This window comes from Crocuta crocuta, unplaced genomic scaffold (genome assembly GCF_008692635.1).
Source record: "Crocuta crocuta isolate KB4526 unplaced genomic scaffold, BGI_CrCroc_1.0 scaffold159, whole genome shotgun sequence".
NCBI lineage: Eukaryota > Metazoa > Chordata > Mammalia > Carnivora > Hyaenidae > Crocuta > Crocuta crocuta.
This window is the reverse complement of record NW_027533263.1, coordinates 3,065,762-3,079,478: the sequence shown is the minus strand read 5'-3', so window position 1 is coordinate 3,079,478 and position 13,717 is coordinate 3,065,762. Positions and strand designations below refer to the sequence as shown.

Sequence of the window (13,717 nt, the reverse complement as noted above, 5' to 3'; positions counted from 1 at the left end):
TAAAATTAAAAAACAAAAAACAAAGAAAAAACAAAACAAAAAAACCAAAAGTAGCTGTATTTAAAAGAAAGCCACACTTGGTTGGCCATAATAGAAATCAATACAAATTCAAAAATACCATAAAAAATAATGGGTATCTTTCTTTTTTTTTTTTTGACAGAGAGAGATAAAACACACAAGCTGGGGAGGGATGGAGGGCAAGGGAGACAGAGAATCTTAAGCAGACTCCAAGCCCAGCACAGGGCTCCACACAGGGCTCTATCTTAAGATCATGACCGGAGCAGAAATCAAGCGTTGGATGCTTAACCAGCTGAGCCACCCAGGTGCATGAGATGGGTGTTTTTCAAAAGAGATAAAAGGCACTTACTTTTCTCGCATAGCTTTGGCATTTTTATCATTAACTACCCCAATTGGTTTGGAAAGATCTCGAAATACAGATGGATTATTAAGGTCCAACTCTTCCGAAGTATAATCTTGTAAAATCCAGGGAAACTAAAAGAATCACAATTTACAATTTATAAATTCCTTTCCAGAGAAGCTTCTATCCCTATATATAATATCAAATGCTTATCTAAAGATAAAAAGGGATAGTCTGTAGAAATATTTTTCCCTGTTGCAAATGTTTATTCATCTTTAGTTTCATAACCAGAAACATTAATTCCTATAATTCCACTGGAAATTTTGAGTGAAGAGAGAAACAGCTTTAATTATTTAATTATTCTTTGTGTTTATATACTTTATAGCAAAGGAGAAAATATACACAAAAGCAAAAACAGTTTTTAGGTCTTTTTTAAAGATGAAACATAACCATAATACACAGATATATTTTTATGTATTAGAAAACTGAAAGGCAATTCCATACTTATGAGATTTCTATAAAACTTACCACTGGATACTGTGCAAGGTCATTATAGGTTCGTCCTGCCATTGTATTTATTTGAATGAGGTAGTCAAAATTTGTTATCTCTCTGTTCACCCATTTCTAGACAACACAAAAAAATACAAAATCTAAATTAATCTATATCTTTTCAGAGTTAGTAACTACTACTGATAGTATTAACAATCTTTTTTTAATGTTTATTTTATTATTATTATTTTAATGTTTATTTTTGAAAGACAGAGACAGAGTACAAGCAGGGAGGGGCAGAGAGAGTGGAAGAAACAATCTGAGGCAGGCTCCAGGCTCTAAGCCATCATCACAGAGCCTGATGCAGGGCTTGAACCCACAAACCAGGAGATCATGACCTGAGTGGAAACTGGGACGCTTAACCAACTGAGTCACCCAGGGGCCCACTAACACAACCTTTTGTTCCCATTATCTACATCATCTTTCTGATAAAAGGAATGGGGATTTAAAAAAGGTTTAACAGGAAGATAAAATCAATATACTTTTCCTAAATTTACTTCCTTTTAAAAATCGGTCTTCAGAAAAGGAATAAAAAATTAAACATAAATCTTTCATTATAGTCAAAAAAACTTCACAAGAATTAAGTCTTCTTTTGAATTATTTAAGTATCTTTAAAAGGTCAATTTTATTTTTAAAATTTTTTTATGTTTTATTTTATATTTGAGAGAGAGAGAAACAGAGCACAAGCATGGGAGGGACAGAGAGACGGAGACAGAATCTGAAGCAGGCTCTAAGCTCTGGGCTGTCAGCACAGAGTCTGATGTGGGGCTTGAACTCACAAGCAGTGAGATCATGACCTAAGCAGAAATCAAATGCTCAACTGACTGAGCCACCCAGGCACCCCTAAAAGGTCAATTTTAGAAGGACTGTCTAACATTGAAAACTTTGTTACAGGGGTGCAGGAATGGCTCAGTCAGGTAAGTTTCCAAAACTTGGTTTCCACTCAGGTCATGATCTCTAAGTTTCATAGTTTGAGCCTTGTGTCATGCAGCATGGAGCCTGCTTAGGATTCTCTATCCCCCTCTCCCGCTCCCGCTGTCTCTGTTTCTCTCAAAATAAATAAATAATTTTTTTTAAAAAAGAAATTTTGTTAGAAATTGAAATTTTCATTAAGTGCACATATTTTTAAAAAAGCATTTTAATGTACTAAAATGATCTACAACGTTTAAACAAATATCATGTTAACTATCCCTAGAGAACTGTCTTGCTAGAGCAATATTAGATGGGGTTTTGCAACACTGGATACAAAATTTTCTAAAGAACATCATAATCAGTGTTCTTTTAATCACTTCATTGTACCTAACCTGTTAATTACACAGTATGGGTATTCTCAAGAATTTTGCTGACAGACTAACATTCACCTTTAAGTTTATTTACTATGTGTCTTAAGCAAAAGATACACTTATGGAAAATGGTGAGAAATGAATATAGACTTTACAGAAATCTATAGATTTTATAGAAAGCCCAATTATAATTATTGAGTGCTAATCTGAGAAGTAAATACTTAATGAATAAAGTTTATTCCAAAAAAAAAACCAGGAAATGTACTCCATTAAATAAAGCTTATTCCCTAAGTGACAGGAAGGAATTTCTGACAGCTTTTGAATAAGAACCACACTTAACATTAAGACTAATGCATACGTAAGAGAAAGGAGACAGCCAGGACGCAGAAACCTGAGTTAAGAGACCATTGGTAGTCCTTAACTCAGAGGAGAGTAAAAAACAATGGCCTATCTTTGGAGTTTGGTAGCAGAAATTCAAGAGACATGTTGGGATATAGGTGGGGATAAAATACACAACAGCATTAATTAACCTTGGCTGACAGAAGAATTGGTGATTTTTTTGCCTTTTTTTCCCATGGTGTCTTCAGTATTTTCCACCTTTTATTTACCTCATGCATGGATAACTTTTATTATTACAAAAAACCACCAAACCCACTTGCTATATTTTAAAAAAATAAAATTATTAAATTAGAAGAATTCATGAGATGTGTCTGTGAACCAAATGATATGGGAGTTGGAGGACAGGGTACTATATGTGTTAGTGAAACAGAAAGATCCAAAGATAATTCAAAACATCAATTTGAATGGAAAAATGGTTGTAATAATCAAAATAAAATAATCAGAAGAGAACATTTTACTTTTAAGCAAAAGCCTGACATATAAAATGAACATATAAACAGTGAACGTTATGGCTCAATCAGTTAAGTAGATCAAGAGACTCCCGAACCATGAGATCAAGCCCCACATCGGACTCAGCACTGACAGCGTAGAGCCTACTTAAGATTCTCTCCCTCCCTCTCTTTGCCCCTTCCCTGCTCAAGTGCACTCTCTCTCAAAATAAATAAAATAAACATTTTTTAAAAAGTGACTTAAAATTTCCTACCTGTGTCAATCCTGAGGCTTTGAATAACTCCTGTGGTGATCTGGTTCCGTAACTATTTGGAGAATGAAGTGACAACAGTCTGCTATAGACTTTGTTTCTAACCTAAAAAAACCCCAGAATTTTATAGTTTAAAAATTGATAAGACAAACTGTGATTATGGTTTTTATAATTGCTTTATTGAGATACAAGTCACATATCACAAAATTTACCCTTTTGAAGAAAGAATTCTGTGGGTGTTTTTGTATACTCACAGAGCTGTGCAACCATAAACAGGATCTAACTCTGGAACACTTCCATCGTTCTCAAAAGAAACTCCATACTCACTAGCCATCACCCCACTAGTGAGCTCCCACTCCCTCTTATCCCCTGACAATTGCTAATCTACTTTCTGCCTCTAGAGATTTGCCTATTCTGGACATTTCTCATAAATAGAGGATTATGGTTTTAATCCTTCTCTACTATACTAGGTTTGGTGAAGTCAGGCCATATAAATTTTGGAAACGTTATAGTGTATAGTGGAAGGATCACCAGACACTAAATCAGAAAACTAGCTCAAGTCCAGTTCATATTTAGTTCTGTCACTTACTGATCATACTGGCAAATCAATTAATTTACTGAGTCTCATTTGTACATTAAACATAATAGTCTTTATCTTTATAGTTTTCTGAATTCTTTAGGGCTAACGTAAAGTAATAAAATTCATCTTTGAACTTCAGTTTCCTCATCTATAAAAAAAGAAGTGGAATTTTCCATATCTAATCTGAAGGTTTTTATGAAGATTAGTTAGTATATATAAATGTGCTTTAAAAACTCAAGTTAGAGGCACCTGGGTTGCTTGGTCGGTTAAGTGTCCGACTCTTGATCTTGGCTCAGGTCATGATCTCACAGGTTCGTGGGATTGGAGCCCCATGTCAGGCTCTATGCTGACAGTGTGGCGCCTGCTTGGGATTCTCTCTCTTCCTCTCTCTTTGTCCCTTCCCCACTCACTCTCTCTCAAAATAAATAAATAAACCTAAAAAATAAAAAACCTCTAGAAGCGTCTGGGTAGCTCAGTTAAGCATCCGACTTCAGCTCATTATCTCATGGTCTGTGGGTTTGAGCCCAACATCAGGTTCTACGCACTGACAGTGTGGAGACTTCTTGGGATTCTCTCTCTCCCTTTCCCTCTGTCCCTCCCAAGTTCACGCTCATGTTCTTGGTATCTCAAAATAAATAAACATTAAAAAAAGACTCAAAAAAATAAGAAAACCTCTAAAGTTAATACAAATGGACAGTATTCAACAGGAGCATTCTTGGTTTGACATCTCTTCCTAAAACCACAAGCTTTGTACATTCCTATAGAGAAAATTTATTTTTAATAGTAAATAAATATTATTTTGTAAAAATATAAAATGTTCTTTAATCATCCAAATAAAATCATCTCTAAGTAAATCTGGATCCCGCAAATTAATAGAAACTAATCCAGATCATCTGACAAGCACATCACAAAACAGAACTGAACATTCAAGGAATTTATCACGAGAGATGCCTGTGAGAGAAAATGGAGAGAAAGGTAGACAAGATGAAGAGCTGTCAGACAGTGATGGAAGTGTGACCCCAAGGGAAGAGAAGAGGGAAGGAAGGTTGGGAGTATGAATCCCAAGTAATATGGTGAAGGTACACAGCTATTGGTGGAGCTAGTACCTGGACCTAGGTAATCTGGCTTCAATGGTAATCACTTAACCACGTATACTATTTAAGAATATACTCTCCTCCTGGGGTGCCTGGGTGGCTCAGTCAGTAAGCATCTGATTTCAGCTCAGGTCATGATCTTGCAGTTCATGGGTTTGAGCCCCGTGTCAGGCTCTGTGTTGAGAGCTCAGAGCCTGGAGCCTGCTTTGGATTCTGTGTCACCCGGTCTCTCTGTCCCCCCACAGCTTGTGTTCTCTCTCTCCTTCTCAAAAATAAATAAACTTTGGGTGGGGGAAAGAATATACTCCTCTCCTGGAAGAAACACATTCTCCATTATTTAACTGAACCCAACCCAATTTCATCAATTCGTCACATAGTATATATTGCATATTATTTCACAACTGGATACTGTGAGGCACCATTAGCTGACACTCAATATTCTACAGATTTCTTTATCTACTCATAAACATTGAAAACAAGCACCCTAAAAATACTCAAAGACAAATCCCAACAAAAATTCACATACTACTTAGCCCCCAAGGCAGAGATTTCTGTCCTCCAATATGTTGACTTTACAAATGAGTCCACGTTTTACTACAGCTCACCAGATGGAAAATTATTTCAAGCTAATACTTGGAGGTTGCCAGAAAGGCAGCATCTTACATACCTCTTTTTTGAAATTGAGAAAGTAGTTGGATTGGTCAACATGAAAAATCTCAAGGGCTGACCTCCTTAAGTTGTAACGCCGCAGGTGAATCTCTCGAATTTGAGAATGAGGCCACTTGAAATCAAAGCCTATCCCTAAAAACAAAAGAAAATTTTTGACCAGAGTACCATATGAAGTTACTTGTATTACACAGAATATATCTCATAGCTCCTGACAAAAGTGGCACTTAGGGAAAAGGAATTAAATTTGTTTTATAAAAACCATTTGTTAAATTTAGTGGATGTTTCTTTTCAAAATATTTTTAAATTCTACAGCTTTAATTTTCAGATACAGGATTAAGTAGAAAGCTGATAGAAATAAATGTGCAAATAAAATTCAGATTGAATTTTATAACTCAAGTTTACAGCAATTCCTCTTATCAAACCTTTTAAAAAACATTAACAAAAAAATTATTCCCTCCAATATATGTTGAAATTTAATTCCATGTTGACTTTCCATTTCTCCTTTTACATGATAGACCACAATTCCACAATCCTATTTTATTGTTTTCTTCTCATTAATGTATAACAAGCTGGATACTTAACTATTGAACAACAGAAATTATTCCCCCAGAACTCCTCACCATCTTCTTTTTCAATGCTGCAATCATAGAAGTAAATGTGTTGAGTTGTGATTTCAAATCTGCCAGGAATTATGTCAATTATTGTAATGAGCTCACAGTCTTCTGACAACACCAATTTTTCTTTTTGATCCTGTTCTTCTTTTTCATCACTATAAAAACCAAGATCAACCAAACAAAAACCATTCAACAATGTATTCTGTGTAAATGGGAGAGAGTATCAAGAAAGAGTATTTGAATTACCTATAAAAAATTCCACTGCATATTAAATTAATTATTGTCCAAAATATTCTTTCTCAATAACTCAGTTTCAAAAAAAAAAAAGTTTTACACTTTAATTGTATGTGACCCATTAAAACAAAATATAGTGAATCTTTAAAACTACTGGCAGAGGACAGTTCACAGATACAGCAATGCTAGTCATGTCATTTTAGTTATATTTGCAAAACATGAATTGACCAAGGGAATATATGAATCTGTGAATAAAGGAATGCATCATTAGTGATGTTTTATAAATAATTATCAGAAGCACTAACTATGAGTGATTCTTAAACTGTAAAATGAGACTTTTCAGGAGCAACTAAATCTAGAGCAACATTATCATGATGTTCTCTACAATGGAACTGGAGATAATACAAAGAGCTACTATTGCAATACCTTACTTAAAGTCATCTTGTATTAAGAGGACTGTTATATTCTCCAATAAACATAAATTGTAACAGTAATTATAACATTATAATTATATACTTTATAATTTAACAGAATTACAAATCATAACAAATTATAATTTATAAATTATAAATCTTTAGAAATTATTAAAATTATATTAACAAAAATATTATTTATGTCAACAAAGATTACTACTGAACCTGGTCAATTTGTAATATTAAAATAAGTTCTAAAGAAATGCTTGCCATGTGTAGTTTATAATCTAAAAAAAAGTGATGCTCAGAATAAATTATATATTTAGGTCTTAAGTACTTGTTTTTGGCTGAGGCTTTACAAACATAGAAGGTAAAAGTCAAGGCAGATACATAAATCATGAAATTTGAACTCATTCCCTAAGGCACACACAGACCTACTAGCAAAGAATGGTAGTCTTCTGGAACACGGGGTTTAAATACAACAAGCTAGTTAATTATTGCCTGACTACTAACCTATGCTGACTTTTAATAAAGGGCCAGGCTTTTTGTTTAAAAACAAAACAAAGTAGGGCACCAGGTGGTTTAGTCAGTTAAGCATCAAACTCCTGATTTCAGCTCAGGCCACGATCTCACAATTTCGGGGATTGAGCCCCACGTAAGGCTCTGTGCTGATTACGTGGAGCCTGGTTGGGATTCTTTCTCTCTCTGCCCCTCCCCTGCTTTTACACACACTCTCTCTCATAATAAATAAACTTAAAAACAAACAAACAAACAGTAAAACAAAAACTCAATGAGTACAGACATCTCTGGCAACACAGAGCAGGTAAGACCTATTCCACAAAATTAGTCCAGAAAAGTCATTAAGTAAAAATACCACCATAATAACCACCATCAAAAAGGGAATCAGAAACCAGAGTGGTTAAAATTTATTATCTAAAATGCAAACAAAAAGTGAAGTTTGAGCCATCAAGACAAACACAGTAAAAATAAACTGTCTTTGGGGGACCTCAGATGTTTAACTTAGCAAAGACTTTGAAGTAGCTATTGTAAATACATTAAAAGAACTAGAGGAAACTAGTCTAAAGAACTAAAGTGCATTTATTATGGCAACAGAGGTTAGTCAAATAGAGACTGTCAATTAAGAGACAGAGATTACATACATATCTTTAAAAAGGGAACCACATGGAAAACTGTGGAATCAAAAAAAGCATAATAACTAAATGAAAATTTTACCAGAAGGACTCAATAGCATATTTTTAAAAATTTTTAGTGTTTATTTATTTTTTGAGAGACAGAGAGAGACAGATCACAAGCAAGGGAGTGGGCAGAGAGGGAGGGCCACACAAATCCAAAGGAGGCTCCAGGCCCGACATGAGGCTCGAACCCATGAACCAGGAGATCATGACCTGAACTGAAGTCGGATGCTTAACCGACTGAGCCACCTGAGGCTCCAGGCCCAACATGAGGCTCGAATCCATGAACCAGGAGATCATGACCTGAACTGAAGTCGGATGCTTAACCGACTGAGCCACCCAGGCACCTCTCAATAGCATATTTGAACTTGCAGAGAAAAGAAGCAGGACTCTTGAAAGCTCAAAAGAAACCGTCCAACCTGAAGAACACAAAGGAAAAAAGCAGAATGAAAAACCTCAGAGGGTTACCATCATGGGAAACAACGTATGTGTAAAAGGACTTCCAGAGAGGACCGAGAAAAAGAGCCAAACATACATATTTGAAGAAATAATGCCTGAGACTTCCTAAATAAAATAATAATAATCTATACATCCAGGAAGATTCTGTGAATATCCAAAGATATCTACACATGGACATAAAGCCAAGGTGCTGAAAGCCAGGGACAAAAACAACAATATAGGATGCTAAAATGTAGTGGGATGACATATTCAAAATGCTGAAAAGAAAAAAACAAAACAAAACAAAAAACACCTGTCTACTAATAATTGTATATCTAGCAAAATTATCCTTTATAAAAGAAAGCAATGGTCCTCAGGCAATAGATAATCAATCACATACAGAAGAATGAATATGGACTCCTACATCATACCACATACATAAATTAACTGAAAATGGATCAAAGACCTAAATGTAAGAGATAAAATATAAAACTCTTAGGGAAAAAAAAGATAAATGGGACTTCAAATTTTTAAATTTTTGTGCATCAACAAAATGAAGGAAAACAGATTCGATGGGAGACCATTTTTGGAAATCATATACCTGATAAGGCATGTATATATAGAATAAAGAATCATTATAACTAACTAAAAGATAACACAATTTTAAAAAATGAGCAAATGATTTACATAAGTATTTCTCCAAAAAAGATATATAAATAGTAAACAAACCCATGAAAAGATGCTCAGCTGTACTGGTCATTAGGAAAATGCAAATTAAAATCACAAGGTACCATTTCAAATCTTATAGAATGGTATAATAAATAAACACATAGAATATCAAAACTTGGGGTAAATGTGGAGAAATCTGAGCTCCTATATGTTACTTAAAGGTGTTAAATGATGTAGTCAGTGTAAAAACAATTTTACAATTCCTCAAAAGGTTGTACATAGATTTACCATATAACTAACAAACCCATTCCTAGCTATATACCCAATGTAATTGAAAACATATGTTGACACAAAGATCTGTACATGAATATTCACGGCAGTATAATTTATAATAACCAAAAAGTAGAAACAACTTTATGTTCATCAACTGATGAATGGATAAACATAGGTGGTATATAATGGAATATTACTCAACCATAAAATGGAATGAAGTACAGTTACAAACTACTACTATGAATGAACCTTGGAAACATTATACTGAATGAAATAAGCTGGACATAAAAGGCCATATATTGTAAGAAATAAATGAAATGTCAAAAACAGGCAAATCCAAAAGAGATAGAAAGCAGATTAGTGGTTTCTAGGTGATGTAGAAGGGAAAAATTGGGAGTGTCTACTAAAAAAGTACAAGATTTCCTTTGAGTGATGAAAATGTACATAATTGCATCTGTGAATATAATAAAACCTATGGAATGTTACACTGAAACAATAAATTTTATATTTTATGAATCTCAATTTTCAAAAGATGTAACTAAATTTTTTTAAAGTACCCAAAAATGAAGGCAAAAATAAAGACTACCACAGATAACAAAGACTGAGAGAATCTGTGGTGACATTCCTTACATGGAAATAAAAGCAGTCCTTCAGGCTAGAAAATGAGGACACCAGATGGTAATTTGAAAGTGCACAAAGAAACAACGTATATAAGTATATAGTAATTATGTAGGCAAATATAAAAGAAAGGACAATTATATAGTTTTGTCTATTCTTCTCTTGACTGATTTAGACAAGTGAATACAATAGTAACTATAAAACTGTTCTGTTGGCCTTAAAACACAGGAAAGTCTGTATTTATGATAATTAATACAAAGGAGAGATAAAGAAATCAATATATTTTATGTTTGGGAAAATTTTCAACTACAAATTCAAAATTTTTAAATGTATATAAGGCTATTCAGTTTAAACTTTCTTCTTGAGGGAGGTCTGTCTCTTTCAAGGAATTTGTCCATTTCGTTTATGTTGTCAAATTTATTGGCATAACGTGTATTTAATATCTCTTTTTAGTCATTTTAATATTTATAGTGTTAGCTCCTTTTTCATTCCCAATATTGGTTATTTATGTTGCCTTTATTTCTTTCCTGACCAGTCTGGCAAGAGGTTTCTGTTTTGTTAGCTCTTTGAGTTTTAATAACTAGCTTTTGTTTTCTTTGGTCTTTCTCCTTTTCCAATTTTCTTTTCATGACTACTGCTTTCCTCTTTATAATTTCTTCCTTCTACTTACGAGTTTATATTTTATTTTGTACTTTCCATCTAAATGTAGCTTTAACTGTATCCCACAAACTTTGTAAGTTATGTTTTCATTATCATTCAGCTAAAAATATTTTCTAATTTCAATGTCTAGATCAAAGTTATCTTAGTTCTAAGAAGCATTCCTCAATAATATCAGTTAATACTGATAGACTACTCACAAATGACATAGCAGTAACTGATGGATCCTGGAAATACAGTTGACTCTTAAACAATACAGGGGTTAGTGGTACTGAATCTGGTGCAAAAATCCACAAATAAAATTGACTCCCTAAAAATTTAACCAAGAGCCTACTGTTGACCAGAAGCCTTACCAACCAATAATATATACAGCTGATGAATCTTTTGTATATACCTTATATACTGTATTCTTACAATAAAATAAGCTAGAGAAAAGAAAAAGGTTTTAAGAATCATTAGGAAGATAAAATACATTTACAGTAATGTACTGTACTTATTGAAAAAAATCATATATAAGCAGACCCAGGCAGTTCAAACCTTTATTGTTCAAGGGTCACGTACTTAGTATTTCAAGCAAATACCTTCCATGATTTTATAATCCCATTTTTCAGAACAAAATAATTTTTTAAAATGTTTATTTATTTATATTGACAAGGAGAGGGGGATAGAGAGAGAGAGATAGAAGAGAGAAAGAGAGAGAGAGAGAAAGAATCTTAAGCACTGCACTGTCAGTGCAGAGCCCAATGTAGGGCTCAATCCCATGAACCTTGAGATCACAACCTGAACTAAAATCAAGAGCCAGATGCCCAACTGACTGAGCCACACATCCTCCCCCAGAACAAAATAATTTTTAATTCTTTCAAATACTTATACATACATATTTACTCTGGCTGTTATATCTTCTTCAGGAAGGTCTAATTTATCCTCCTCCATATTGCTAACTTTTACTTGTTTCACTACCTCCAAAAGCAATGAATCACTGGAAGGCTGTGAGTGTTGGACACCTGTTGAAAATAAGTACAAAATATCTATTAAACACAAAGCAATCCTACAATCCTATTATAGTCCTTCTATAACTTCTGGCTATTAATGACATAATAATATATAGTATAATATATATATTAAGTAAAGGAAGAGGGTAAGGAAATTGGGAGAAAGTAGTCAAAAGGTCTAAACTTTCAGCTATAAGACAAATAAGTACTGGGGACGTAATGTGCACGATGACTATAGTTAACAACAATGTATGGTATATTTGCTACAAGAGTAGATCCAAAAAGTTCTCATCATAAGGAAAAAATATTTCATAACTACATCACATGATGTATGTTAACTAAATTCTATGGTACTTACTTTGCAATACACAGATATCTCAAGTCATTATGCTCTAGATCTTATACAGTATTGTATGTCAATTATATTTATAAAACTGGGAAAAAACCTCAGAAGGTAAAGTTTTCTAATATAGAAAAGCAATTTACTACAGGAAAGTTTTTAATACATGATTTAGAGTAATCTGGGTTGTTTGTGATTTTAAAAACTATTAATGTATAAAAAAAGGAATAAATGTTTTTAAAATATGTCATCTATATAAAAAGGTTTTTTAAATTATTATTTATGTTTATTTATTTTTGAGAATGAGAGAGACAGGGTGCAAGCCAAGGGGGAACAGAGACAGAGGGAGACAAAGAATCTGAAGCAGGCTCCAGACTCCGAGTTGTCAGCACAGAGGCCGACATGGGGCTCAAACTCACAGACCACGAGATTATGACCTAGATGAAGTCAGACATCCAACCAACTGAGCGACCCAGGCACCTCTGTCATCTATTTCTAATGATGGTATTATTTATGTTTCATAATGGGGAAACTGATCTCTTTAATTAATTTAATTCTAATGCATGCCAATAAGTCAAAGAAAGAATTATTCTCACTGTATTAATAAAACTATTTTTTTTTATTTTAATGTTTTATTTCTGAGAGAGAGAGACAGCATGAGCAGTGAAAGGTCAGAGAGAGAGAGGGAGACACAGAATCTGAAATAGGCTCCAGGCTCTGAGCCAGCCGTCAGCACAGAGCCCGACATGGGGCTCGAACTCACAAACCGTGAGATCATGACCTGAGCCGAAGTCAGATGCTTAACCGACTGAGCTACCCACGCGCCCCTAATAAAACTATTTTTACCGTGTATTTGTACTAAAGAAATATTAGGTAACAATGTGACAATTTATCCTTAACAAATACATAATTCAAGAGCTGAAGAGTTCTTTTCTGGAGCACATGGAATTTAATAATTATGGATATATATATATGTAATAAATGTAATAAATTTTATAAACTATACATTTTGTAAGAAGGCAGGGCTAATATAATGGGAAGAACAAAGACTGTGAAGTGGTAGACTTAAATTCAAATTCGGTTTTGCCATTTATTAACTACATGACTCCTCTTAATCTTTGTTTTCTTAACTGTGAAATGGAGATATATCACATTACATTAAGTATAAAATAAATGGCAGCTATTATAAGTGTACATTTACTTCTCAATTAATTGAGTGGTATAAGAATAGTAATAAAAATAAATGCATAATTTATAGGTAGGACTGGGAAAAAGTTATGTATGTAACTATGAATAAAGACATTTCAGTTGTGGGAAACAAAAACAATTCATATCAAATAACAAAACATTATAAAGATGACAAATCCTCCCTTAATTTTTCAAACAGTATCATTGCTCACACATAAAAAATGAATCTACGTAATTACAGCTGCTTTTTTCTGTGTAAATTTGCTTTGATCACACCTTTGTCTATAACTAGGAAGTACTAGCTCATACTTTTCCTAGTTATTGAACATGTTTCTTCATGTGCTCCAATTTACTGCATGTGGCAAAATTTATTGTTAAGCATTTAATTAAACAAAGCATATGAGAAAGCAAAAAAAAAAAAAAAAAAAAACAAAACCCTGAAAATCAGGAGTCTAG

General features: G+C 33.6%; 1 protein-coding gene across 9 annotated transcripts in view; it reads right to left on the bottom strand.

The window, feature by feature from the left end:
• NBEAL1 (neurobeachin like 1) overlaps nucleotides 1-13,717 on the bottom strand; it is a 174,880-nt gene that overhangs the window by 54,625 nt on the left and 106,538 nt on the right. For 8 of the 9 annotated variants that reach the window (XM_077747670.1, XM_077747675.1, XM_077747668.1 and 5 more), the window contains 6 exons: nucleotides 11,619-11,745; nucleotides 6,253-6,401; nucleotides 5,631-5,764; nucleotides 3,293-3,394; nucleotides 887-982; nucleotides 368-492 (listed from right to left, as the gene is read on the bottom strand). In XM_077747670.1, the coding sequence (XP_077603796.1) occupies nucleotides 368-492; nucleotides 887-982; nucleotides 3,293-3,394; nucleotides 5,631-5,764; nucleotides 6,253-6,401; nucleotides 11,619-11,745 (733 nt within the window). The remainder of the gene's footprint in view (nucleotides 1-367; nucleotides 493-886; nucleotides 983-3,292; nucleotides 3,395-5,630; nucleotides 5,765-6,252; nucleotides 6,402-11,618; nucleotides 11,746-13,717) is intronic. The other variant, XM_077747676.1, reaches the window with a different exon arrangement.